The sequence below is a fragment of the Lingula anatina genome, chromosome 9, assembly GCF_051362555.1.
Source record: "Lingula anatina isolate TDL-2025a chromosome 9, LinAna3.0, whole genome shotgun sequence".
NCBI classification, from domain to species: Eukaryota; Metazoa; Brachiopoda; class Lingulata; order Lingulida; family Lingulidae; genus Lingula; species Lingula anatina.
Window position 1 is genome coordinate 6,974,252 of NC_141775.1, and position 27,696 is coordinate 7,001,947.

The 27,696-nt window shown below is 38.7% G+C and overlaps 4 protein-coding genes across 8 annotated transcripts; all 4 read right to left on the bottom strand.

Annotated features, from left to right (window-relative positions):
- Nucleotides 1-136: 136 nt before the first annotated feature.
- Nucleotides 137-2,502, bottom strand: LOC112042150 (galactosylceramide sulfotransferase-like). The gene is made up of 2 exons (XM_024076186.2): nucleotides 1,699-2,502; nucleotides 137-1,302 (listed from the first exon to the last, which is right to left on the bottom strand). Exons 1-2 carry the CDS (start codon nucleotides 1,854-1,856, stop codon nucleotides 189-191), a joined length of 1,272 nt encoding a protein of 423 aa, XP_023931954.2. The 5' UTR covers nucleotides 1,857-2,502; the 3' UTR covers nucleotides 137-188.
- A 3,022-nt stretch (nucleotides 2,503-5,524) lies between these two features.
- LOC106158975 (galactose-3-O-sulfotransferase 2-like) lies at nucleotides 5,525-8,883 on the bottom strand. The gene is made up of 3 exons (XM_013535111.2): nucleotides 8,839-8,883; nucleotides 7,865-7,967; nucleotides 5,525-7,467 (listed from the first exon to the last, which is right to left on the bottom strand). The coding sequence occupies exon 3, from the start codon at nucleotides 7,173-7,175 to the stop codon at nucleotides 6,354-6,356; it is 822 nt and encodes a 273-aa protein (XP_013390565.2). The 5' UTR covers nucleotides 7,176-7,467; nucleotides 7,865-7,967; nucleotides 8,839-8,883; the 3' UTR covers nucleotides 5,525-6,353.
- Nucleotides 8,884-11,544: 2,661 nt separating this feature from the next.
- On the bottom strand, nucleotides 11,545-19,163 carry LOC112041271 (uncharacterized). 4 transcript variants are annotated; one of them, XM_086994865.1, is made up of 7 exons: nucleotides 18,400-19,163; nucleotides 15,946-16,215; nucleotides 15,474-15,638; nucleotides 14,323-14,853; nucleotides 13,436-13,492; nucleotides 13,072-13,159; nucleotides 11,545-12,758 (listed from the first exon to the last, which is right to left on the bottom strand). In XM_086994865.1, exons 1-7 carry the CDS (start codon nucleotides 18,470-18,472, stop codon nucleotides 12,314-12,316), a joined length of 1,629 nt encoding a protein of 542 aa, XP_086850991.1. In that variant the 5' UTR covers nucleotides 18,473-19,163; the 3' UTR covers nucleotides 11,545-12,313. The 4 variants fall into 4 exon arrangements, with proteins under 4 accessions (XP_086850991.1, XP_086850994.1, XP_086850993.1 ...); XM_086994868.1 differs by lacking the exon at nucleotides 18,400-19,163 and adding an exon at nucleotides 17,581-17,730; XM_086994867.1 differs by lacking the exon at nucleotides 18,400-19,163 and adding an exon at nucleotides 16,850-17,045.
- Nucleotides 19,164-20,587: 1,424 nt separating this feature from the next.
- On the bottom strand, nucleotides 20,588-27,293 carry LOC106153626 (uncharacterized). Of its 2 annotated transcripts, XM_086994870.1 has the most exons (9): nucleotides 26,508-27,293; nucleotides 25,663-25,929; nucleotides 24,782-24,946; nucleotides 23,922-24,167; nucleotides 23,284-23,340; nucleotides 22,924-23,003; nucleotides 22,009-22,277; nucleotides 21,690-21,798; nucleotides 20,588-21,364 (listed from the first exon to the last, which is right to left on the bottom strand). In XM_086994870.1, exons 1-7 carry the CDS (start codon nucleotides 26,578-26,580, stop codon nucleotides 22,209-22,211), a joined length of 957 nt encoding a protein of 318 aa, XP_086850996.1. In that variant the 5' UTR covers nucleotides 26,581-27,293; the 3' UTR covers nucleotides 20,588-21,364; nucleotides 21,690-21,798; nucleotides 22,009-22,208. The 2 variants fall into 2 exon arrangements, with proteins under 2 accessions (XP_086850996.1, XP_086850995.1); XM_086994869.1 differs by having other exon boundaries at nucleotides 22,009-23,003.
- Between the last annotated feature and the right edge of the window lie 403 nt (nucleotides 27,294-27,696).

Consider the following 27,696-nt stretch of genomic DNA (forward strand, 5'->3'; position numbering starts at 1 on the left):
TAGAGAGATTTTTAAGGCAACAGTGTCTCAATTCTATTGCAAAAACGGGTTCAAAAAATACTGGAAGATCAAACATGTCAGTAAACTATAACAAATGAGATATTGCTCGATAGATTGATTTGGACCAGTTTCTCCCTTTGTTTCTTTTTTTTTTTTTTTTTGACATAATGTAAGTAGTCTCATATAAATCATAATTTAGGAAGTATAATGTCATTAAAGATACCTTTGTAATAACTACTCTTCAATAAAACCGAAAATTGCCTGTTTGCAATCATCATCAATTTACAGTACGGTTTGTGTATTGTAAACCCACGGGTCCAACGACATGGCAAAACGTCTAAGGTTGTGTCAGACTTGGAGCTACAAAAGGCTGCAATTTTTCTGTTGACTTCTTTCAAAAACTGAACTTCTTCAAAGAAATCCTCATTATGCTTGTGAAGTATGTTTTCAAATTTTCTTCTGAAATAGTCATACAGCAAGAAATCTTCTTCACTGAATTTACGCAACTTTTCGGGTATTTCTGGGTCTGTGTTTCCTTTAATCAGTTCTTGGTAGTCTTTGCGCTTGATTTCGTGTATTTTGAGGTATATGACATCTCCAATATCCCAGCAAAACCTGCGTTTCAGCATCACCAACCCCTCGTCCGTGTATTCCATTATTAAAACATAATCAAAATCCCGATCTATATCGTTGATGAAGTTTTGCACTGAAGTTTTCGAAGAAGAATATCCCAAATAATTAATCATGACGTTGAATAGCAACTCCGAATGTTTGGATTTATATAATGCAGGGGTATTGAGATATGTTTTTAGCTGATTTTTGCCTCGAAGACGCAACTTTTTATTGACACCGAAGAAACTAAAAGCAGATTTGAAACGACGTACTGGTTCTCTCAGCATAACAGCATAGACTGAATCCGAAGGCATCAGTCTCTCCACTGCCTTTCGTTCGTATTCGCTGTGGTGTGTCATTATATCGTAGTGCGGATTTTTGTCATATTCATCCCTCATAATGTCATATTCCGATTGCTTCAGTCTAAGGAGTTTGTTCTGGGTAGCAGGGAGGACAACTTTCAAATCATTACGAAAACCATAGCGAAGAAACACGCTGGCAACGGTGGTCGAACCAGTTTTTGGTATTTTCACGAAGACGATGTGTTTGTTGGGTGTACATGTCGTCTGTAGATAGGAGTTCGAAGATGACCTATTTCCGGTGGTTGGACTTAATTCTGAATCAACATTTCGACCAGACCAATAAACTAAGGAGTTCTTCAAGTCTCCGATTAAGCATCCCGGCTTAGACCTTGAAAGAAATTGCATAAATTTAATGAAAACGAACATTGGGGTGATTTCATTGTCAGTTTTGCTTTTACATTGTAGGAGAATCACTGCTAATGCCTGACGCAAGCCAAAGACGATGTTTCGAAATGTTCCCATACACGAAAAATGACTTTGAAGCCACCTAAATTCCAATCCTACCTATAAAGAGAAGTTAATCAATAAATAATATTTTCTTTTTAATTATTTCTAAGATAGACGTATGCAGTCGACGTAGGTATTAATCGAGGCCGTATCGTAATGATTTGAATTATTTTTCACATTGGCGTTTATATTAGCCCTTATATAAAAATGTGTTCAGAAAACCGTTTCTTTATTTCACAAGAACTTCCATAATAGTATGAAGATTTTTTCAACTTACGCCTTAATGGTAGAGTCCCCTGCGTAAGAAATACGTCGATTTCCACCTCTTAGGTCTATGGAGGGTTTGCTTCTAACTCCCAGGAAATAAAATACAATACTGCCTGTAAATATGCAAACTATCATAAGGATCGCAAGCTTCCATTTCAGTCCTGACATGGTGCTTTATAACCCGCGCCGTGCAGTACCAACTTATTTCAATACCTTCCTTTTGAAGACTAGCAATGACCTACCACCAGCATTAAGTCTCTCTCTCTCTCTCTCTCTCTCTCTCTCTCTCTCTCTCTCTAAATATATATATATATTTGCACTGATCATTTGACATTACTAAGTACAATACGGGCACATTTAAAGGTATGGCAGCTCCAAGTAAAGTTAAGGGTGTGGTGGATATGCCAAAACGAACATGTTGTTAGCTTGGTTATGTAAGGGAAGTTTTTGCCTTCATACAAATTGCATTGTTCTTATCTGAACTCCACTAAACCTTAGCAGAAGCCATACCAGGACCGACTGACAATGGTCTTGGGGATCAGACAGCTGCATTCAGTGAAATGGGCCTCAGGAAACCCGACATTGCCAGAGGGCCTGGAATTTCAAGGTGAATTTCAGAGGAGAGCTACAACCAATGTAGCAAAAAGTGACTTTGAAGCCACCTAAATTCCAATCCTATCTGTAAAGGGATGTTCATTAATAAATAATGAGTTTCTTTTTAATTATTTCTAAGATAGACGTATTCAGTCGACGTAGGAATTAAACAAGGCCATAACGTAATGATTTTAATTATTTTTCACGTAAGGCGTTTATATTAGTACTTATACAGACTTGACATTTAATATGGAATATTTCAGTTTGAAAGGTATGCCTAGGTAAAAATGCGTTCTTTTTTTCATAAAACTCAGATCTCATATAAGATATCTGACTGGAGAAGTGTGAAGTCAGGTGTGTCGCTACCAATTAACTGACTACCAAGTCTGTTGCACTGCTGCATTGTGTAATATGCGGTGATTTAATTGGGTAGTGCTCCTTTAGGTTGGTCAAAGCTTGGCTTTGGCAAAGCATGGTTCTGTCAAAAAAGTATCCATATGTCGGCAACTACTGCATAGAAGAATTTGAAATTTTGCACGTAAGCGGTCAGTTTTGCAGTGCGTAAAATGAGTCAAACAATGTTTTACAGAAATGTTAATCTGTGCCAGAATGGCGCGAAAAAAACAGACATTGCCAGACAGATTATTGTGTCAAGCGGAATAGTCTGCACAGTTTTATGAAGTTATGCCCAGACTGATGTACCTACACAGAGACCACGCCCAATGTATCGACATCTTACCACCAGGGCACAGGATTCACCGTCCTTCAGGATATGCTGCTGCAACTAAACAAAACCCACCCAGTCCGTTCAGAATGAGGGGCAAATTGTGACCAAAACGCGTTTTTCAAGGCTCTTAGCGAATATCAAACTGGTTTTAGCAGGTTAGAAAACCAAACGACCTCTGAGGAAGCCACTGTAAACAGCAGAACAGCGTCGTCTGTTTCTCTAATGAATTGAGGACCATGACCGTTTCTGGGTAGAACACTGAAACCGCGTGGCTTTCTTTATTGAGGTCAGATTTCACCTGTACCGCTGAACTGGTTAAAACAGAGTTTACAGACATCCTGCAGAGGCCTACGACAAGGCGTGTGCCGCTTCTAAAGTGACTAGGGTCATTGACAGCGTCAGTATTTGGGGTGAATACCACATTGGTGCCAAAACACCAATGATAGTCATCGACGAAAACCTGAACCAGATCAAATAAAGGGATAATCTGGGAACCACTTGACTATCATTTGATAGGGGGGAACTTAGGAACAATTTTAGGTTGCACGATGAGAGTGCCGGTTCACACAGCGCACTTTTAATGGCAGATTTCTTACAGAACCAAGGGAATGAGCAGATACATTGGTCATCAAAATCGCCATATTTGAACCACATAGACAATACATGGGTAGGTTATTACTCTCCGAATTAACGGCCTACATGTCCTACAACAAAACTGAACCAAATTGGACAGGTTTTGACCGTTGCCTGGAATTTTTTTCCATATTAAACTCTAAAAACCTATCCTAAGGAATGCCTTGCCACTTGAAAGCTCTGGTAGCAGCCAGATGAGGTCAGGTGTAACAGTAACCGTTGCTGTGACAAGACACTAACATGAGGGTCCTTTGGGGGGCGCAAAACTCTTTTAAAGACGATAATTTCGAAAATATGGAGATCCAAAATATCGCTTTCAATGGTTGTCGTACGACTTAAAATAGGCAATGCATTTTTGTTTGCTTCACTGGCGAATTCAATTAATGAACTGATGTCACAATGACATCAAAGAGATAGATAAAAGTTATAAAAACAGGATTTTAATCCTTATTTTCATTTATCAGTCATGAAAATATGAAAAAAAACCAATGAAAAATAATTTGGAAAAAATATTCCATATTAAATGTCAAGTCTGTATAAAAATGTGTTCAGAAAACCGTTTCTTTATTTCACAAGAACTTCCATAATAGTATGAAGATTTTTTCAACTTACGCCTTAATGGTAGAGTCCCCTGCGTAAGAAATACGTCGATTTCCACCTCTTAGGTCTATGGAGAGTTTCCTTTTAACTCCCAGAAAATAAAATGCACCACTGCCTATAAATATGCAAACCATCATAAAGACCGCAAACTTCCATTTCAGTCCTGAATGGTGTTTAATAACCCTCCCTTTGCAATACCAGCTTGTTTGACTGGTTGCCTTCTGAAAACTAGCAATTACCTACCACCAGCATTAAATTTATACATTTGCCGGTTGTAGATAAATATTAATGATCTGTTTGCTCCCCGGATGAGGCCTCCGGACCGAAACGACTGTTGGGCACAATAAACATGCAGCAAACAGACTGATTTACTACTTTTCTCTTCCTCTCTCTCTCTCTCTCTGTGTGTGTGTGTGTGTGTGTGTGTGTGTGTGTGCACTGATTATTTGGCATTACTAAGACAAATATTAGCACATTTAAACGGCAGCTCCAAAGTTCAGTTAAGGGCGTGTTGGGGATGCGAGAGAAAGTTGCTAGCTTAGCTATATAAGGGATGTTTTGCCTTGATACAAATAGGATTGTGGAAATCTTACCTCCACCAAACTTTAGCAGAAGCCATACCAGGACCGACTGACAATGGTCTTGAGGATAGCCGCATTCAATGAAAATGGCCTCAGAAAAACCGACATTGCCAGAGGGCCTGGCGTTTCATGGCAAACTGTTTTAGAGTACTCCAGAGGAGAGCTGCAACCAAAAGTGTAGCTATTGACAAATCCAAAGGTCATCTCGGTGCCGCTGGCCCGTACTGATCTTACCATGATCAACATTGCCAGAAGAACCCGCACTAAATCTGCCATTACCATTGCGTCAGAATCACGGGCTCATAATTTGCTTCATCTTTCCCGCCAAATAGTGAGCAGGAGACTCGTCCGGCATGGCTACAGGACAAGAAGGATTGTTAAGAAGCCTGAGTTAATACATAACCATCACGTGAACAGGATATGCTGAACGGAAACCTAACAGTCGTACACTGGAACAATGAAGTCTTCACAGATGAATCCAGTTTTCTACAATACCCATGTGATGGCTGTCTGCGAATGCGTCGTCTTACTTGCGAACAGAAGTTACAAGAAAATGTACCAGAAATCGAGGCAGGAAATACCGCTCTGTTGTGTGTGCTATTGTCCACTTGTCCTCATGTGATCATATAAAAATAGGAGTGGGTAAGGGTAAATGGATGATGTCATGTGACTTTTTAAAAAAATTAAAAGAACGATGAACATCGATTTAAATGTTTTATTGATTCACGCCCTACACACGAAACTAAAGCAAAGATAATACTTCGATTTTCTTTGAGACGTCTATAAATTGTTTTCTATATATATACCTCCGTTATCGTTACAGTGTTTAGCAATGCAAGCTCGTAACTTCCAGGAACAACTCTTTCTGTGGCAAGCTTATATGAATAATATGACACGGGCTTCCACAGTTAGGCCATACATATGCCATATACCACAGTATGAAAGCATCCTAGTATCTGAACACGTAGAAAATATAAAGGGTGGAATTTAGCATAAAATGAGTCGGACTTTGACATTTTCTGATGCTATCATTTAAACTGGACCATTTAAAAAAGAACAAATGAGAGATAGGTAGAATCGTAAGGCAACAGATACCCAATACTATGGCATATCGAGTTCAAACAATCCTGGAAGATAAATATGTCAGTTATCTATGACACATGAGATACTGCACGATAGTTTGGTAGATTGAATGACAAAAGGGTTTAATTTTAGAGGGTCGAACGATGTTAGGCGTGCACCTATCTCCCACAGGGCCCTCCTTGAGGACATGGAATTAAATACTTTGTTTAAAACAAAACTTGAATTTTGCAAAAATAAAATAATAAACAATGCAATTTTGAGTCTATGATATGATGTTAGTTAAACAATATAAACAATTACACATGTTAAACAATCTAAACAATTACACAACGTAATATGTAAGGTATTAGCATTAAGGGAAATGTATCCAAACACGGAAAGTTGTTCAAATGGAGCAGTTTCCCCTTTGTTTCTTTTTTTAATATAATGTTAGTAGTCCCATATAAATCATACTTTAGGAAGTATAATGTCATTAAAGATACCTTTGTAATAACTACTCTTCAATAAAACCGAAAATGGCCTGTTTGCAATCATCATCAATTTGCAGTACGGTTTGTGAATTGTAAACCCACGGGTCCAGCGACATGGCACAATGTCTAAAGTTGTGTCAGACTTGGAGCTACAAAAGGCTGCAATTTTTCTGTTAACTTCTCTCAAAAATTGAACTTCTTCAAAGAAATCCGCATTCTGCTTGTGAAGTATGTTTTCAAATTTTCTCCTGAAATAGTCATACAGCAAGAAATCTTCTTCACTGAATTTACGCAGCTTTTCGGGTATTTCCGGGTCTGTGTTTCCTTTTATCAGTTCTTGGTAGTTTTTGCGCTTGACTTCGTGTATTTTGAGGTATATGACATCTCCAATATCCCAGCAAAACCTGCGTTTCAGCATCACCAACCCCTCGTCTGTGTATTCCATTATCAAAACATAATCAAAATCCCGATCTATCTCGTTGATGAAGTTTTGCACTGAAGTTGTCGCAGTAGAATATCCCAAATAATTAATCATTGCGTTGAATAACAACCCAGATTGTTTGGAGTTATAAAATTTAGGGGTACTGAGATATGTTTTTAACTGATTTTTGCCCTGAATACCAAACTTTTTACTGACGCGGAAGTAATTGAAAGCAGACTTGAAACGACTTACTGGTTCTCTCAGCATAACAACATAGACTGAATCCAAAGGCATCAGTTTCTCCACTGCCTTTCGGTCGTATTTACTATGGTGTGTCATTATATCATAGTGAGGATTTTTGTCATATTCATCCCTCATGATGTCATATTCCGATTGCTTCAGTCTAAGGAGTGTGTTCTGAGTAGCAGGGAGGACAACTTTCAAATCATTACGAAAACCATAGCGAAGAAACACGCTGGCAACGGTGGTCGAACCAGTTTTTGGTATTTTCACGAAGACGATGTGTTTGTTGGGCGTACATGACGTCTGTAGATAGGAGTTCGAAGATGACCAATTTCCGGTGGTTAGACGTAATTCCGTATCAACATTTCGACCAGACCAATATACTAAGGAGTTCTTCAAGTCTCCGATTAAGCATCCCGGCTTAGACCTTGAAAGAAATTGCATAAAATTAATGAAAACGAACGTTGGGGTGATTTCATTGTCAGTTTTGCTTTTACATTGTAGGAGAATCACTGCTAATGCCTGACGCAAGCCAAAGACGATGCTTCGACATGTTCCCATACACGAAAAATGACTTTGAAGCCACCTAAATTGCAGTCCTATCTATAAAGAGAAGTTAATCAATAAATAATGCGTTTCTTTTTAATTATTTCTAAGATAGACGTAGACGACGTAGATATTAATCGAGGCCATTACGTAATGATTTGAATTATTTTTGACGTACGGCGTTTATATTAGTCCTTATTAAAAAATATGTGTTCAGAAAACCGTTTGTTTATTTCACAAGGACTTTCATAAAAGTATGAAGATTTTTTTCAACTTACGCCTTAATGGTAGAATCCCCTTCGTAAGAAATACGTCGATTTCCACCTCTGAGGTCGATGGAGTGTTTGCTTCTAACTCCCAGGAAATAAAATACAATACTGCCTGTAAATATGCAAACTATCATAAGGATCGCAAGTTTCCATTTCAGTCCTGACATGGTGCTTTATAACCCGCGCCGTGCAGTACCAACTTATTTCACTGCTTTCGTACTGATGACTAACAATTACCTACCACCAGCATTAAGTTTATACAGTTGCAGGTTGTAGATAAATATTAATGATCTGTTTGCTCCCCAGATGAGGCCTCCGGGCGAAACGGCTGTAGGACACAATTAACACACGAAGCAATTAGACTAATTTAGCACATTTTATCTCTCTCTCTCTCTCTCTTCACATATATATATATATATATATATATTAAAAATATATATTTATTATACAATTAACACACGAAGCAAACAGACTAATTTAGTACATTTTATCTCTCTCTCTCTCTCTCTCTCTTTATATATATATATATATTAAAAATATATATTTATTAAAAAAATGCCCTACGGCCGTTTCGGCCCTGAAGCCTCGTCAGGGGCGAAAACAAAACCAAGCTAGCAACATGTTGTCAATTTCAGTCTCAGAATTTTGCTGTTACATTGTAAGACCACTGCTGATGCCTGATGCAAGCCAAAGACGATGCTTCGAAATATTCCCTTACACGAAAAATTACTTTGAAGCCACCTAAACTGCAATCCTATCCATAAAGAGAAGTTAATCAATAAATAAATTGTTTCTTTTTAATTATTTCTAAGATAGACAAACTGTATGCAGTTGACGTAAGTATTAAACGAGGCCATTACGTAATGATTTCAATTTTTCTCTTAAGGCGTTTATATTAGTCCTTATTTCAAAATATGTGTTCAGAAAACCGTTGATTTGTTTCACAAGAACTTTCGTATAAGTATGAAGATATTTCAACTTACGGTTTAATGGTAGAGTCCCTTGCGTAAGAAATATGTCGATTTCCACCTCTGAGATCTATGGAGGGTTTGCTTCTAACTACCAGGAAATAAAATACAATACTGCCTGTAAGTATGCAAACTATCATAAGGATCGCAGGCTTCCATTTCAGTCCTGACATGGTGCTTTATAACCCGCGCCGTGCAGTACCAACTTGTTTCACCGCTTTCCTTCTGATGACTTAGACCCCATTTCCAGAGATTAGATCGACCTAACTCCCTGGGGGTTCACGCTAAATAGCTGTCAGCCGAGCGGACACGAATGTTAATTACCCCCTTACAGCTTGTAGTAGGCGGGACGGACATTTAAGCCGGATTATCTGACAGTAATCTACTAGTGAGACTCCCCGCGGGGATAGATCGATCTAAAAGCTCTGGGAATACAGCCTTAAAAAGCCTACCACCAGCATTATACAGTTGCAGGTTGTAGATAAATATTAATGATCTGTTTGCGCCCCAGATGAGGCCTCTGGGCCGAAACGGCTGTAGGACACAATTAAGATGAAGCAAACAGACTGATTTAGTACATCTCTCTCTCTCTCTCTCTCTCTCTCTCTTTATATATATATATATATATATATATATATATATATATATATATATATTAAAAGTAAAAGTGCTTTTCCTCTACGAGTATATATTATATATAATAAAAAGAAAAAAAGAACATCAGCTATTTTGCCCCGACCGGTTTCATTCTACCTTCAGGGGGTTTTGTTTATTTGTTACAAAGTCATAAAGGCTAAAATGTGACGTCTGTAACAATGGGTGTTTAATTGTTGCTTTTTCCATACCAGGACCGACTGACAATGGTCTTGGGGATCCGACAGCTGCATTCAGTAAAATGGGCCTCTGAAAAAATGGGCCTGGCGATTCAAGGCGAACTTCAGAGGAGAGCTGCAACCAAAAGTGTAGCTACTGACAAATCCACAGGTCATCTCCGTGCCGCTGTCTCGTACTTACCATGATCAACATTGCCAGAAGAACCAGCACTAAATCTGCCATCACCACTGCGTCAGAATCACGGGCTTCGTCTTTCCCGCCAATTAGTGAACAGGAGACTCGCCCGGCATGGCTATAGGACAAGAAGGATGGTAAAGAAGCCTGAGTTAACACATAACCATCACGTGAACAGGATATGCTGAACAGAAACCTAACAGTCGTGCACTGGAACGAACAATGAAGTTTTCACAGATGAATCCAGTTTTCTACAATACCCATGTGAAGGCCGTCAGCGAATGGGTCGTATTACTTGCAAACAGAAGTAAAGAAAATGTACCAGAAATCGAGTCAGGAAAGACCGCTCTGTTGTGTGTGTGTGTGCTATCGTCCACTTGTCCTCATGTGATCATATAAAAATGGGAGTGGGTAAGGGAACGAGCTGCAGTACTTCGAGTAAATGGATGATGTCATGTGACTTTATTTTATAATTGAAAAAACGATGAACATCGATTTAAATGTTTTTATTGATTGACCCCCTAGACAAAAGCAAATATGATACTTCGATTTTCTTTGATATATATATATATATATATATATATATATATATATATATATATATATCCACAATTAGGTCATACATATTCCATATACTACCGTATGAAAGCATCCTAGTATCTGAACTTCTTCTGCATGTGCCAAGTCTGTTGCAGACATCGGCGATCATGGCCTTCCATTCCTCTCTGTTGTCAGTTCTCCTGATGAGTTCATTGTTGGGGGATTCTTTCCTCGTTGCGAGGCTATTCAGACTGTCTGTGTATTTTGTGCGTTGTCTTCCTCTGCTTTTGGTACCACAAATCTTTCCACACAGTATTTGCTTTTCTATTCCATCAGCTCTGATTATGTACCCAAAAATTTGTGGTTGTCTTTTTCTGATGGTTCTGAGTAGGGATCTTTTGCACCCACCCATTTCCATAACTTCTTCGTTTGACTTCTTTTCAGTCCATGATATTCTCATAATTCTTCTGATATACCACATTTCTGCTGCTTGAAGTCTTCTTTCGAGGTCTTTTGTTAGCGTCCAGCATTCACATCCGTACAGAAGGATGGACCATATGTAGGCTTTCAGAGTGTTGATTTTTGTGCTGAGTCTTATATTTCTGTTGGTGAAGAAGGGCCTCACCTTGGTGAATGTGTCTTTAGACAAAGCGATTCTCTTCTTTATTTCTGTGTCGCATCTGGCGATTTTCATGATCACACTTTCTGTGTGTGCGTTTTTATACTAAGTATAACATTCCATGGTGCATTAAAAGCGTTTTTGTTTTTTAAAATACAATCTGCATTCAAAAGAACTAATTTTCATGGCCCATATTGAATAACCCATTTTATTAACAGGAAATGTGCCATATAACCATTTTTTTGTTTCTGTTCCATGTGTTATAATGTCTGCAACGCCACAACTGTATAATAAAAAAATGTTGACTTTTGTAACAAAATCAATATATTTTTAGGTGTGACAACCATTTTTAGAAACAGTGTCTAATTTGTATTTGTACAGAGCAAAATATAAATATATTTTTAAAAATCCTTAAAAATATTTTTAAAACGCATTACGTCACGCGTATTTGAGTCCCGCACCCAAGTAGTATTGTACCTCAAACTGCGCGCGTTCAAGCTCATGAATTGCCAAAATATCACGACAGGAAACAGTCAATTGATAAACAACGCCTGTAGTGTGACTGAAAGATTTCTTTATTCAAAAATATTCGCAATAAGAGCTACACTAATATTGAAGTCCAGCTCCAAGTCATGAAACAAATAGTAACCCCATCAAAAAAAGTCACAAAAAGAGAAGAAAAAATAACTTTAAGAGGTCATCTTTTTGATTTTCACTTTTAGTTTTCTGTGGTTCTATTCACTCTGGGGTTCAGAACTTGAAGAATACTAACCTCTATCGTGTATATACAGTATTAGAAGTGGCGTGTAGATTCCAGTGAACAATGAAACTCAGGATGACTACCCCCATCCCCTCTCCCCCCGCCCCTGCCGCCCATCTGGACAAATTAAACTGCCATGCTGCAAATAAATCGTTGTAAAGAGAAGTTGCATCAGTATTGCCGATTTTCATGATCACGTGTGCAGTAATCTCTACCATTCTTCTCGGGAAATTCTAATATCTTATACTCTCCATCATACCACCAGTTATATATACCAGTAGATACATCAATGTCTTCAATATAAGTAAATAATGGGTTATTTTACCATATAGATATTACTACGTCTTACACGCAATGTATTTAAGTGGGACATGTCTTATGTTATTATATGAAAGAATCAACTTCTACTTATTTGAAATATACATTGTATTTACACGATTACCGCCCAGCAAGTAAATCAAAATAGCAATTCATTAATATTAAATATCAGTTTAAAACAGGAAAGTTCATGTAAATGTAAGTAACAGTACACATCAAGCCCGATAGAACATTTGAAATATAAACTAACGATTTCCCTTGTCGACCATGAAATCATCGTCGGACGCGAGGGAATCAAACTCCAGTTTGTCGTCAGCTGGAAAAACTTTTAATTCATCTGGGTCAACGTATCCTGGATTATCATAACTAGACCTTAGGTTAACATTGACGGGGGTTTCATATCCGGGATTCTCGCTCTTAGGCCTAACACCGACACCAGACGGCGTCGCATATTCTGGATTTACATTTTGTGGCTTCTCTTGGACGGTCACTGGAGTTGAGATGTTGTCATTCTTCCCTCCAGCGCTGCTTCCTGCAGGTACTGTGCGAAGATTGTTCGGTTTGGCTTGAACATTCATCGCTAGTGGCGTCGGGGTCGCGTACCCAGGATTGTCAAACGTGACGTTGCAGTAGTCGCTGTTTGATTCATTTGGCGTCCGATATACGATGGCTAACTCTGCCTTCAATTTTCTGTAAATAAAGAACGTATACATGAACATATATAAGGATTAAACTATAAAATTGGAGGTTCGTTTTTTTTTTTTTTTTTTTTTTTTTTTTTTTTTTTTTTTTTTTTTTTTGTCAAAATGAACAGTTATTATCCTATTAAGTTGGCAACGGCGGCTTTAGGGAAAAGGAGGTCAATGGTCGTCTTTGTGCCCCTTTTTTATAGCATTATCTAGAACTCGCTAGTGTAGTTTTGTGTTCTTTTATGGGTGGAGTCGCATATTTCCTTCTTAAACTTATACATTAGTATTTGAATATGTATGAATTTAGGCATTACCTTACTTGTCTTCTATAGAAAGAAATAACAATGACGATGACAATAAGAATCAGAAGAACACCACCAATGGCAAGCCCAATGTATAAGCCTGAAAACGAAACCGAAAATTGTGAATGCGGTAATTACCTCCAATCATACAATTAAAAAGTGATACCTTGTTAGCTGATAAGTAACTTTTAAATGCATGACAAAAGAAAAAAGTCTTACACAATATTTGACAAGTGTGCATTTTTGGCTGTCAGTATGTGTTACGAATGGTATCCCTATCAAAGACAAACACCTTTTGGCTTAACATTCATCCTCACAGGCACCACATTTTTTTCAAACTGTACAGCCCACGTCCAGTGCTAGCTACAGTCCTTACCTAGCATGTCTCCCTCCTTGGCTTCGCCTATTTGACTTTGTTCTGCACTCTGACCACCTGACAATATAAGACATTAAATTCCATTTTTAATAATGAATATCTAAAACAGTTTAAAGCGGTGCTATGAGTAAAGTTGCTGTTACACTTAATTAACTTGATAAAATAAAAAAAAATATCACACCACATGGAACCTTTTCACAAAAACAATATGTTAGCAAGGGTTTCCTCCTAAAAGATATTTTACCAAGGTTATGTCTGTCTCCATATAGTGTTTATTTCTTCGTTAGCATTTGTTAATCTCTGTCTACAACCCTGAGACACCAGGTGTGTCCTTTTAAGTCTTAGAAATGGGTTCTTGGTGGGTCCCTAGAGAATTGTACCCTTTAGGATTGCCAAACTGGGCTCACAGAATCCACGTGTAGTAATTTTAAAAGTTCTCCTTCAACTTCCAAATATCCCATATGGAACCTAAGTAAAACCCATACCAAAGCCCACAGACGGCCCTCTAGCCTTGTTCTTACCCAAAAGGTCTTCCTCTGGATATTTTGAGAGAGAAATTCAGGGAAACTATTGAAGAACACGTTCTAATCAAGCTCAGCTGAGGCCTTTATGGAGCCAATTTTGGGCACTGAGTACAGTTTGGGTTTTCAAATGTGTCTCAGTCCTGGAAAGGCTATTGGTTTTCCCATGTCGTCTGTGTAGTGCAGAGTACTTGGGTTCACAGTGGGCTGAATAATAGCTCTTATTGGACCTATGCAGAACCCATGGCTAAGCCAACTTCCACGAAACCCAGTTCGTTTGTTTGAAAATCCACAATTTTGTCATTGGCATATCTGATTAGTTTGAAAAAATATTTGTAGTTTAGAAATCGACTTTTTATACCTTACCTGGTTTGGACCACTTTTCTGTTGTAGTTGTTGCAAACTTCTGCTCAGATTTCGTGGTTGAGGGTGAAGAAGTCGATGCTGTAGGACTTGCTGTCGTTGACGACGTTGGTCTGTTAGTTGGAGTCAGTGTTGTTGTGGGTGTCGTGGCGATGGTGGTAGAAGGCAGTGTAGTAGTTGTAGGTCGTGTACTTGTTGTAGGGGGTGTTGTAGTAGTAGCTGTTGTTGTAGTCGTAGGGGTTGTTGTAGTCGGTGTAGTGGTTGTAGTGGTAGTTGTAGTAGGTGGTGTAGTTGTAGTGGGCGTAGTAGTTGTAGTTGTAGTAGGCGTAGTCGTAGTAGTTGTAGTCGATGTGGTTGTAGTAGTAGTAGTAGCTGTTGTTGTAGTGGGTGTTGTTGTTGTTGTAGTGGGTGTTGTTGTTGTTGTTGTAGTGGGTGTTGTTGTTGTTGTTGTAGTGGGTGTTGTTGTTGTTGTTGTAGTGGGTGATGTTGTTGTTGTTGTAGAAGTTGTAGTTGTTGTTGTAGGTGGCGACATATCTGCAAGAGAATTTGAAATCATCAATCAGTCCGACCTTGTATTTCTCTGCTCACAAATCTGCAGAGCATTTTAAAGATATAGTCCTGGAAGAGGCTATGACTTAGGTGTTCTATGCATTTACTTAACATAAGGTTATTTAGCCTACAGTAGTATACTGATTTTATATGATATAAGTTTGATATTGTATTATTTATTATAATATTATTTTGATATTATATTCCATGCACCCTGTCAGTAGCACGGTCTGTTGCAGAATTAAGCGATAATAATAAATAATACATGAATATCAACATATATATATAGTATTAAAACCTGTAGCATTATTACAATCTCAAATACTCGAGAATGTGACAACCATTTTGAGCAAAAGTGTATGAAAAAGATGCTTTTCCAGCGTATACGACTATGTCTTCATAGCCATGTACCAAATAATATAACTAATAGATGTATGATAATACAAAGACAAGGGGTAGATTGGAATCATCAGATCTAGAAAAGAGAGCCGAGAACAGGGATAGATGGATGGTCTGAGGGATAAATGGCCTTTGCTATAAAAGGGGGAAACGGACATACAGTAAGCTTAATCCCAAGCATGAGAACAGCAAACGTATATACTTACTGTACATACAGATGAACTTGTAGTGGTAGCTTAGGGTATTACATGGGTATGTTCCCCAGCGCCAGTTGTGTTCTCTTCTCAGCACCCCGCAGTCATTGACGTGGTAGGCAGGCCAGTAACCATGGGGCTCGTTCGGACCCCAGTTGGTGTACGACCACGTGGCCCCTGATTGTGAAGAGAGAATGTTCTGTATATTTACGTGTGTGTGTGTGTGTGTGTGTGTGTGTGTGTGTGTGTGTGTGTTTCGGGTGGCTTGCTCTAACTCCCAATATGTACAAAAAGAGAATATGATACTATTCACTGTTAAATTCAATATGTGATTTACTGTAACTCCCATAGTGTACACTTCGAAACTTAATGTAGACCAGTAACCATGTGGAACGGAGAACGTTGTAAACCGCTGTAAACCATGCGGAGATAAGAGAGAGAATTTTGTAATTCATACGAGAAGGAGGGAAGAGAGCACGCTCACCAGAATTCCACTGCCAAGACCCTTCGCTATGCATGTCGTGCGCCCCAAACCACACCCCGTTATTGTCCCAATGCCCCAAACCGTTTAACCGGCTCCTAATGAAGTCCATGGTACTTTGGTCGTATATCTCCACCAGCATCCCCCCGCTATAACTGCAGTAGCTCTGTGCCTCGCCCCAGTATCTCTCCATGTTGACAAACTGGTAGCATTTCTGGCCATAGGTATAAACTGTGTAAGCCAGGCCACTCGGGCACCTGTACAACTGACTGCCTGAAGAACAAATGTTTCAGTTATAATTAATACGTAATCGTTTATAAAAGTTTTGATAAAGTGTGTTAGACTATATAGTTTTTGTACATGATTATGGCGCAGTAATAAGTATAAACATACTTCAAATTGTGGCTGTACAGTAGTTTAAGTGGCGGTAATTAAGAAACATCTTGCTTATAGTCGTTATATATAAAAGTGTACTTGGGTCCAAATGAATTAATTAATACATACAAAGATAGATGCAGTAGTGGTAGTGAGGCAATGACGGAATAATTTAATCATATTCTGTGCTCAAATATATTTTCAATCACTGCCCGCTCACCATATTCCAATTACTTGACTCTAATTTTCTCGGCAGTGGAAAACTGTGTTGGGTTTGCCCGTCGGGAATTGGTGTAAAGAAACTGAGGGCAGGTGTAACAGAGAGTCCGCCCTCCATTAGATACATACAGGGGTTACTGTTAGCGTGACGGCACTGGGTTCAATTCTAGGCCAGAGCTTACCCGTACAAATCAATGTCAACCGTTGTCGCCGGCGAGAGAAACCCCTGTGATACAGGGTTCGATTACCATTGATTATAGATTACGTAAGCCCCTTCTTAAACTTGACTCACTTACGTCAAGCTTACCCTAACCTGTGTGAATTTAATGGAGGGAGGATTTTCTGCCACTTGTCCCCTCACTTCCTCAACAGCAGCCTAAGTCTTTTTTATCTCGTTCTTCCCTCAATACGGCCTCATTGCTCATGTGAACACCAGAAATAGCTCTTTTTCACCGCCCTAGTTATATGCACAGTCACAATACACCATGACCTAATACCAGCTAAAGACCATATGAGTGTAATTCATCAGTGCCTGCGGCTGTAAACAGGCATTATCAATGCCCCTGTTCGTATGCTTTAAGTACAGATATTATAGATGTTTTTTTTTTCTATTCTTACTTTCTTTTCTTTTTTTTCTTTTGTGACAAAAAAGGTAATCTATGGTATATAGCACCAATAGCGTACGACTGGTTACGTTATCCTCCAACACACACACACGCACACACACGCTTGCACGCACACACACACGCGTGCGCTCAAACAAGCACATACATATGCATGCACTTCTATCTGCTCGCAAATAAACGAGTAATGATTAAGAGAGTCAAAAAGACACACTCATGCGTAGACATGTATACCCGAACAGTCATGAGAGAATACCTGCATACCTTCAGAAGAGGTACAGTACTCTCTACAAGAGTCACAGATTTATTTCACTTTAGATATTCACAGATATGTCTAGACATGGTGAAATGTCGGGTCTACTGGTCATGACACTGATTCTGAATCATTCCGACTTGGAAATGCTATAATTTTTTTACTTACGTGTCGGCAGAGAAAAAGCTCCATTTTCGTTACTTCCCCCTTTTTTATGTAGACATATTATGTCTCTGGCTAATTCATCATACAATTCCCTACTGTGTGGCGTAGGAAAAAGTACTCATAATTAATCGTTTCAGTGAGACGCTATTTTACCTATCACCTTCGTCCATTCTAATACCACGGCCTTAATAAGTTGTAACAGGAATGACAGTCCGAGAAAAGGAAGTCCGTGGTCCCGTATGGTTAGTACAGGTATATTGTCGGAGTATTGGGGTTTATATCTGCAGGGTTTATATCATATATAAATATGTAACCTGTGTAGAGTACTGGGGATCGGACTACAGTTTGAACAATGCCTGTCACACCGTCACTGCTAACAATACATGTGGTCAACCCAGCATATATTTGTTCAATACAAATACATTCATTTCTAACCGTAAATATCGACCCAAGTTGACAAATATTCCGCAAGTCTTTAAAGTTCAGTTAAGTATTCAATTTTTTCATTTTTTTCTATAAAATCGTTTGTCTGCAGTTTGTCAAAATGCAGGATTGCCTGTGTTATACTTTTGAAAATTTCAAAATACTCAAAATGTTTATGTTCACTTATGTCTATTGCGTACCTTTACCCCTGTCTTTATTGTTCATCGCATTTTATTAGCAATAGCTCTAAGCGGGCACCTATAAATGTAAACAAACTAAATCCATTCAAGCTCTGAATAATATATAAAGCAATTAAGACCGTAGATTTAACAGCCGTGAAAAAAAGCCAGCTTGGGGTACATAAGTGTGAATTAACCCATAATAAATAATAATAATTACCTTGGCCCCAGTATGATGTCATCAATAACAACAAAAGGTGAAGCCACAGCGTTTTCCCTGAAGCACCGGTCATTTTTGTCACGCTAGGGTTTTCAACCAAACGGAAGCGGTCTTAGCTGCTGTATTAGCTAGCTATATAGTATAGACTGTCTGTGTCGTAGAAGTCTATAGTGTATATCTAAGCTGTTTTTATGTGTACCGGGTATATATACCCTGCATGTCGCATGTGATCTCTGTAACTGAAAAGAGTACTCCACCCACAACAATGGAGTTCGATGGTGCAGTTGTTATCCCAAATATCATTCAGGGATTTTAAAACATAGCTGTGATCATGAATGAATAATCTCTAGGGCCACCTCTAGATCGACCTCAGGATAGACTCTGAATACGGTCAGTCTGGTTCCATGAACGCTCCTGGATACTCCTTAATATTCCATCAGAAATCGATGGTTAAGAACAGTCAAGCACCGTCGCATGCGACCTCCACACATAGCATTACAGGTGATATTAGTTCCTCGGGCGACGGTCTCTGTGTAGCACCGTTTCTCATTCACGTAAAAAAAAATATGTACATACGCGCACCTCGTCAGACGATCGTACAGTACGTAACAGTTTTTATTTCGTAGTAGACGGGCTGTGGAAAACAAACGCTGTCTAGTTCATCGTTTATCGCTCAGACATCCCTAAAGTGGTGTGCTCTGACCAGCGTATTTCACCTGACATGACAACAGCAGCAGTCCGTCCATACACTGTATGTCGCAATAACACAAACTTTCCTATGACTCATATAAATTCTATATCAACTTAAGCTTTTGTTACAGGTAGCTGCAAAGCGTTGACCCGAGCCCCAGGTAAGACATAACCTGTGTGGAGAGTTTGAAAGATGTATATCGGGTACGTTTACACCGAAGATTTAACTGAGAGAGGCTCTCGACCAAGACACTTTGGTTGTTTTTGTTGGTGCACACTTTGGCTCCCTGCGAAATGGCAGAATAAAATGTTGACTGCAATCATTTGAAGTTGGCTGCTAGGCCACTTGCTGTGGATTTCACGTACAGTGCCTATTAAATAACACATTGATGCTTTATGGAGCGGGGACAAAAGATAATTTTGTAGTACTAATTAAAATGTATATGTGTACTCTTTATCATAATTGTATTATTTTCATTATACCTAAATATATGTTTTTCTATGTTTTAATTTCTAATTATTGCCTCTTAAATTCTAAGGTTTTAAATAAAATATTCAAGTTTGTCCCCTGTACTCAGTATTTTCTTATGAACTTTCAAATTAAGTCAGTTATGTTTCAGGAGTTAAAAAAAAGTATAGCTAGTTCAAAGACCGGACAAGTCGAACTATATTTTGTTTTTAACCTAAAATACCACACGCTAAAATAAATGCTATTTGAATCAATTCGCACAATTTGAAATAAGCTGAAGAAAAAATATTGAAGCCTGGGACAAGTGTATTCTATATACGGTATATTTAAGGAGAGAGGTGGTGGTCGCTCAGTGAGACCGATCGGTGTGAACACGCTCGAAAGTAAATCGTAACACGAAGAACACTTATAAAGGTATTCTAAGAGCGCCATTATTCAAAGAATTGGGTTTACATTTAGCATCGATATTATTGGTTCGGAAGAATGCCTGCGTATTCGCCTTCGTGTCCTGGGTATAAAGGCGTCTTAACAACAAAGGAAAATGTCGCTAAAACAAGTCAATTAAACAAAGAAGGCTGCAGCACGAAGGCGTAGTTTTTGTATAGTATATGTTTCTCCCTGTCATAGTTGTAAAAATAGACGTGATTCAGCTCTTGTAACAAAAGCACTGGATGAAATGAAAGCGCGGGAAAGGCTGGAAGTTTAAGGGTAAATTTTATGAAAAGTACCCATCGGATCGCTTTCTATACCCGCTTCATGAAACACCAAGTGTTCATAAACTGTTTGTAATGACTCGCGCACGCACACACACTATCCTCTACCAGGGTGGCAGATGTTATAGGGAAATTTTGAAAAAGCCAGCAGAGAATGAAATAATATTTATCTAAAGACATATCTGTGGACATCTTGTGAAAAATCGATCTGTCGCCCTGGTAGAGGAAACACACACACTCAGAGGGGTAGAGTGATAGAGAGATATGACAACATGTAGTGCTAGTATATACACACGATTTAGTCAATGATAACTCTTATAAAAAGTATTTATTTTTATTAAACGTGAAATGATTAAAATCATAAGATTTTAATTTTAAGTAAACATCCTCTGTACTGACAGTACAGAAAAACAGCTGAAATATAGCACTCTATATGGAAACATGGATACTTCGCATATTTTCATCAAACAAACAGTTGTTTTGCATGAAGTTACATGTTGTGTCAATTTGAGACATTCTTTTTCTTATATCACTTGTTTTCCTTAGTAGCGACAATTTTTTGTGTCGAAATATATAAGAGGGGATCGCTTGTCATCTAACTACAAGTTTTACCGTGGTTTCTGACCATAACTAATCTCTTTCACATGTTACTTCTGATCAGGTACTTGTACATTTTACAGACGTCGATTTACAATTTACAAATTGTCAAAGCACTCGGGTTCACTACACCAGTTTTCTCTTCAAGACTTCAGCTCTGCTGACAATTTTTAGTTCACAATAAATAATTAAATAAATTTCCCATCAAAGATACACTTCCTTCCCATGGTGGCGGCTATTCTCTTGCGTATATCGGCTACGTTCCCCCCCTTAACTTTCCCAGGCGTCTTGGCTCTGTCTCCGTCAAACCCCATGGTGGTACTGGTACTGCTCATGTAGGACGGCAGAGACGCAGGTTGGGGAGGCGGGTGGGGCACGCTGTAACTGTTTCCCGCGCTATTGCTGCGCTGACCCGGACTGTCCTTTGGACTGTCCTGTCTTGCTACAGAGACCCCTGATGACAAGCTTGCAGCCCGCTGACTCTGGCCATACCCAGCTGAAATCAAAATGATGAAGAAAATGATATATATATATATATATATATATATATATATATATATATATATATATATATAAAGTTTATATATATATATATAATTGTTTTACATACAATTTCCCGACATATCCAAATTACCCGAGAGAAAGAAAAACTTATTCCCCCTACTAATGATTAATAACACAGCCCATACGGTAACTGGACTTAGATTTGATGTTTGATACCATATCTAATTTTTGAATTACTTTGTACCTGTATGAAGATCAAATTCCGTAGCTTGTCTTGTGCAAAAATAAATTGCTTATAATAGGAAATAGATTCTTACTTGCTGGCTTTTTATACTGCAGAAGCTTTTCTTTCAGTGCACTCAAAGCCTCGGTCAGTTCAAACCTTTCCTCACACTCTCTGCGCACTGTGTCCTGTAGTAAATCATTCTGAAAAAGAAATTATTATATCACAACATATTTTTATTTCCCATTTGTACCTTGATTCCAGTGCTCCAAGTTCCTTCTTCATTGCTTTAATATGTGAAATAATAATAAATAAATAAATAAACAAAAGAGCAAATTTTAAAAAGGACTGTTTAAAAACAACACAACTGGACAGAACTCAGCGCAGGTAAACGACATAATAAACTAAAATACCAAATGCAGACTCTACAGGGGCGGATCCAGGATTATTTGAAGGCGGTTCGGGGCCCGATTCAAAGCTGTAATCAATTCTCGGTTGCGCTCGGAGGAGATTCTGATACCTGGACGCATGCGCAGTAGTATCTCTAAACTGTGGAGTTCATCAGTTTGCACTCATATCTGTCTTGTGGTCACGTAGCCAGGACTGTCAAACGTTACGGTGCAGTGGTCGTTGTTTGATACATTTGGCGACCGATAATACCATGGCTAACTCTGACAATTTTCTGTAAATAAAGAACGCGTGCTGTATGCCATGTGTTCTTTCTGTGGTGTAAATGTACGGCACAAATTTTGCACCTGCCTAACCATGGCTATGATATGATACGATGATATGATAGATGATAAAGTTTTAGGTGTGAACTGACCGGTGCGATGGCGGTGAATGGAATAGATGAATATAAATCATCTAGAGAGGAGAACTAAAACAGGGATGGACGAATTGAGAGGCAATAAGTGTACGATATCAAAGGGTTAACAACTTTTCGTATGAGATCCATATTTCACAACAAATACATTGTAAACAACTCATATAAAGAAATAAAGTAAATTCTTAAGAGATCATTACAAAAAAAGGGAAAAAGGGATTAACTTTGAATGTCGGAACGGATTCACTAACCATTGATAAGTGTGGGAAAATTGCCGTTTACCTAGATAACTCCACTTCTTCGACAAAATGAACAATTGTTTTCCTTTTACGTTAGCAACGGCGGCTTTAGGGATAGCTTCAAAGAGGTCAAAGGTCGTTCGTCATTGTGCCCCCTACTTTTAGCATAATCCACAATAAGCCAATGCAGTGTTGTGTTCTTTTATGGGTTCCTTATTTGTATATTTATAAATCAGTATTTTAATATGAATAAATTTAGGCATTACCTTATTACAGACAGCAATAACAATGGCGACGATTATGAGAACCAAAAGAACGTCACCAATGGCAAGCCCAATGTATACGCCTGGTAAAGAAATTGAAAGTTGTGAATGTGGCCATTACCTTCAATCATACGATTAAGAAAGTGATACCTTTGCCCTGATAAGTAACTTTTAAATGCATGACAAAAGAAAGATCAAACGTCTTATACAATATTTGATAAAAGTGTGCGTTTTTCACTCTTAATGTGTGTTACAAATGATATCCTTATCAAAGACATACACTTTTTGCCTTAATATCCATCTTCATTGGAACTTTATTTCTATTCAGTATACCTCACGCCCAATGCTAGCTTCAGTTCTTACCTAGCATGTCTCCCTCCTTGACTTCACCTAATTGACTTTGTTCTGCACTGTCATCGCCTGTCAGTATGAGACATTGGATTCTATTATATCAATATCTACTGTAAAAACAGCTTACAGCAGTTATATGAATAAAGTTGCTGTTACACTAAACTTGGTAAAATACAAAATCACAACACATTGAACCTTTTCCCAAAAATAATATTTAAGGGACGGTTTATTTCTAAAAGAGATTTTACCAAGGTAGTGTCTGTCTCCATAAAGCATTTATTTCTTCGTTAGCAGCTGTTTATCTCTGTCTACAACCCTGAGATACAAATGGGTTCAAATTGGGGCACCAGGTGGGTCCTTTTAAGTAGCAGAAATGGGTTCCAGGTGGGTTCCATTAAGGATTGCCAAAATGGGCTCATAGTGGGCACAGTCAGAAACTAAGTTCTCCTTGTGCTTCCAAATGTCCCATATGGAACCAATACCAAAGCTCACAGGAGACCCCCCAGCCTTGTGTTTACTTTGGAGGTCTTTACTTAATATTTTGTAAGAAAAATACAGGAAAATATTGCAGTATCCACAATTTTACCATTGCCATATTTGACGAGTATGAAAAACATTTGTAGTTTAGATATCAACCTTTTGTATTATACCTGGTTTGGTCCACTTTTCTGTCGTAGTCGCTTCAAACTTTTGCTCGGATTTCGTGATTGACAGTGAAGAAGTCGATACTAAAGGATTTGTTGTCGCTGATGTCATTGGTTTGTTAGCTGGAATGAGTGTTGTTGTGGGCGTATCAGTGGGTGTCGTGGCGGTACTGGTAGAGGGCACTGTAGTAGTTGTAGGCCTTGTAGTTGTTGTAATAGTCTGTATGGTTGTCGTTGTAGGTAGCGACATATCTGCAAGAGAATTTAAAATCGGCAATCATTCCGACCTCATATTTCACTGCTCACAAATCTTCAGCGCATTTTAAAGATATAGTCTTTGAAGAGGTTCTGCCTTAGGTATTCTATGCATTTACTTAACATAAGGTTATACAGCCTATATACGGTAGTATACTGATTTTATATCATATAATTTGATTTTATATGATTTATTATAATATTACTTTGATGTTCTATTTCATGCATCTTGTCAGCAGTCCGCTCTGTTGCAGAATCAAAAGATAGTAATGAATAATACATCAATATCAACAGATATAAAGTTTTAAAACCTATAACTTACTTAAAACACCAAATAGTGGAAAATGTGACAACCTTTTTTGAGCAACAGTGTATGAACAGATGCGTTTGCAGTGTATATGACTATATCTACATCGACAAGAACCAAGTACTAGTAAAATAACAGGAAGATGTACGAGACCAAAGAGGCAAGGGACGGATTGGAATCATCTAGAGAAGAGAACCAAGAATTGAGATAGATGGGTCGACCGTGGGATGTTACTGATGGCCTTTGCTCCAAGAAGAGCAAGAGACACGAGAACAGCAAACATACATATACATTTTATACTTACTGTACATACAGATGAACTTGTAGTGGTAGCTTAGGGTATTACATGGGTACGTTCCCCAGCGCCAGTTGTGCTCTCTCCTCAACACCCCGCAGTCATTAATGTGGTAGGCAGGCCAGTAACCGTGGGGCTCGTTCGGACCCCAGTTGGTGTACGACCACGTGGCCCCTGATTGTGAAAAGAGAATATTCTCTATATTTATAAATGTGTGTGTGTGTTTTTTTTTTTTTTTTTTTTTTTGGGTGGCTTGTTGTAGCTCCCGGCATGTATAAAAAGAGAATATGATACTATTCACTGTTAAATTCAATATGTGCCGCTCGATCAAGTGATCTGCTTAACTCCCATAGTGTACACTTGTACACTTAGGGCGTATCCCCAGAGCTTTTAGATCGATCAATCCCCGCGGGGAGTCTCACTAGATTACTGTCAGATAATCCGGCTTAAATGTCCGTCCCGCCTACTACAAGCTGTAAGGGGGTAATTAACTTTCGTGCCCACTCGGCTGACAGCTATTTAGCGTGAACCCCCAGGGAGTTAGGTCGATCTAAAGTAGATCGATCTAATCTCTGGGAATGGGGCCTTAATGTAGGCCAGTAGCCTTGGGATTTGTTTGGAGAGCGTGTATGACCATGTGGCCCTGCTCGTTAAATGAGGGTTTTGTACCTCATTAAATCCATTAAGTAAGTACATGTATTTATGTATTGTATATATCAAAGAAACGGGGAAGGGCATTTTTTCGAAAGTTAGGCCTCATAACAGATCGAACCTCTTTAAACCATGTGGAGACCACTGTACAAATAAACCCAGAGTAGACAAAAACACCATGAGAGAGACAGAGAAAATTTTGTAATTTATAAGAGAATGAGCGAAGAGAGCGCGCTCACCAGAATTCCACTGCCAAGACCCTTCGCTATGCATGTCGTGCGCCCCAAACCACACCCCGTTTTCCTCCCAATGCGAACCGTTTAACCGGCTCCCAATGAAGTCCATGGTACTTTGGTCGTATATCTCCACCAGCATCCCCCCGCTATAGCTGCAGTAGCTCTGTGCCTCGCCCCAGTATCTTTTCATGTTGACTAACTGGTAGCATTTCTGGCCATAGGTATAAACTGTGTATGCCAGGCCACTCGGGCACCTGTACAACTGACTGCCTGAATAAGAAAACGTTACAGATATAATTACTATGTAATCGAGGAGTAATAGGGTTAATATTAGTAGGGTTTATAAATATATGATATACTCTAGATATTCGTAATTGGTTGGGATCGGGCTACGGTTCCTAGCAGGCTACCATGCCTGTCACACCGTCACTGCTAACACCACCTGCAGTGGGGGCATGGGAGACCTGTGGTCACCCAACATATATTTTTTCAACACACATACACTATTGACCCAAGTGGACAAATATTCCGCAAGTCTTTAATGGTCAGTTTAATATTAAATTTTTCATTTTTTTTTTCTATAAAATCGTTTGTCTACTTTTGACAATTTTACCAATACTCAAAATGTTTATGTTCATTTATGTCTATTGCGTACGTTTACCCCTGTCTTTATAATTCATCGCGTTTGTTAGCAATAGATCTACGTGGGCACCTATAAATGTAAACAAAAGACATCAATTCAATCTGCGAATAATAAATAAAGCAATTAAAACCGTAGATCTAACAACCGTGAAGAGTGTAGCTAGCAGGGAATAACCGTTGTAAATAATAATAATAATAATGATTACCTTGGCCCCAGTATGATGTCATCAATAACAACAGAAGGCGAAGCCACAGTGTGTTCCCTGAAGCACCGGTCATTTTTGTCACGCTAGTTTTTAGCCAAACGAAAGCGGTCTTAGCTGCTGTATTACCATAGAAGTAGAGACTACTTCTATGGTATTACCTAGCTATAGAGTAGACTGTCTCTGTCGTAGAAGACTATAGTGTATATCTAAGCTGTATATATGTACCGGTATATATATATATCGCATGTAATCTCTGTAACTGAAAGAAGAGCATTCCACCCACAGCAATGTAGTTCGATGGAGGTTCAGTTGTTATCCCAAATATCATTCAGGGATTTTAAAACATAACAGATCTTGAATGTATAATCTCTCGGGCGACCTTTAGAGTCACATGGTGTATCATGGACAGTATCGAAGAATAGAATCTGAATATGAACGCTCCTGGATACCCCTTAATATTCCATCAGAAATCGTTGGTATAGAGTACATGTAGTCGGGCACCGTCTCATGCGACCTCCACACTAGACTACACATAGCATTACAGGTGTTATTAGTTCCCCGGGTGACGGTCTCCGTGTGGCACTATTTCTCATTTATGCAAAATATGAGCATATGCGCATCTTGTCACGCTGTTGTACTGTGCGTAACAGTTTTTCTTCCGTAGTAGACGGGCTGTTAAAAACAAACGCTGTCTAGATAACCGTTTATCGCTCAGACATCCCTAAATTGGTGTGCTCTGACCAGCGTATTTCACCTGACATGACAACAGCAGCAGTCCGTCCTTACACTATATGCCGCAATAACGCAAACTCCTATGACTCATTTAAATTCTATATCATCTTAAGCTTTTGTTACAGGTAGCTGCAAAGCGTTGACCCGAGCCCCAGGTAAGACGTAACCTGAGTGGAGAGTTTTAAAGAAATATCTCGGGTTCGTTTACACCGAAGATTTAACTGAGAGAGGCTCTCGACCGAGACACTTTGGTTGTTTTTGTTGGTGCACACTTAGGCTCCTTGCGAAATGGCAGAATAAAATGTTGTCTGCAATCATTCGAAGTTGGCTGCTAGACCACTTGCTGTGGATTTCACGTACAGTGCCTATTAACTGACATATTGATGCTATATGGAGCGGGAGCAAAAGTTTAAAATAACTTTGTAGTAACAATTAAAAGGTGCATGTGTACAGTTTA

Excerpts from the sequence above, each read along its gene's own strand:
- LOC112042150 (XM_024076186.2), bottom strand. The coding sequence starts at position 1,856 with ATGTCAGGACTGAAATGGAAGCTTGCGATCCTTATGATAGTTTGCATA. Across the intron at positions 1,303-1,698 it reads GGGGACTCTACCATTAAGGC|GTCTAAGCCGGGATGCTTAA; the intron begins GTAAGTTGAAAA and ends ATTTCTTTCAAG.
- LOC106158975 (XM_013535111.2), bottom strand. The coding sequence starts at position 7,175 with ATGAGGGATGAATATGACAAAAATCCTCACTATGATATAATGACACAC.
- LOC112041271 (XM_086994865.1), bottom strand. The coding sequence starts at position 18,472 with ATGACCGGTGCTTCAGGGAAAACGCTGTGGCTTCACCTTTTGTTGTTA. Across the intron at positions 16,216-18,399 it reads GACATCATACTGGGGCCAAG|GCAGTCAGTTGTACAGGTGC; the intron begins GTAATTATTATT and ends TTTGTTCTTCAG. Across the intron at positions 13,493-14,322 it reads AGAAAAGTGGTCCAAACCAG|GTGGTCAGAGTGCAGAACAA; the intron begins GTAAGGTATAAA and ends TTATATTGTCAG.
- LOC106153626 (XM_086994869.1), bottom strand. The coding sequence starts at position 26,580 with ATGACCGGTGCTTCAGGGAACACACTGTGGCTTCGCCTTCTGTTGTTA. Across the intron at positions 25,930-26,507 it reads GACATCATACTGGGGCCAAG|GCAGTCAGTTGTACAGGTGC; the intron begins GTAATCATTATT and ends TTTCTTATTCAG. Across the intron at positions 24,947-25,662 it reads GTCTTGGCAGTGGAATTCTG|GGGCCACGTGGTCGTACACC; the intron begins GTGAGCGCGCTC and ends TTTCACAATCAG.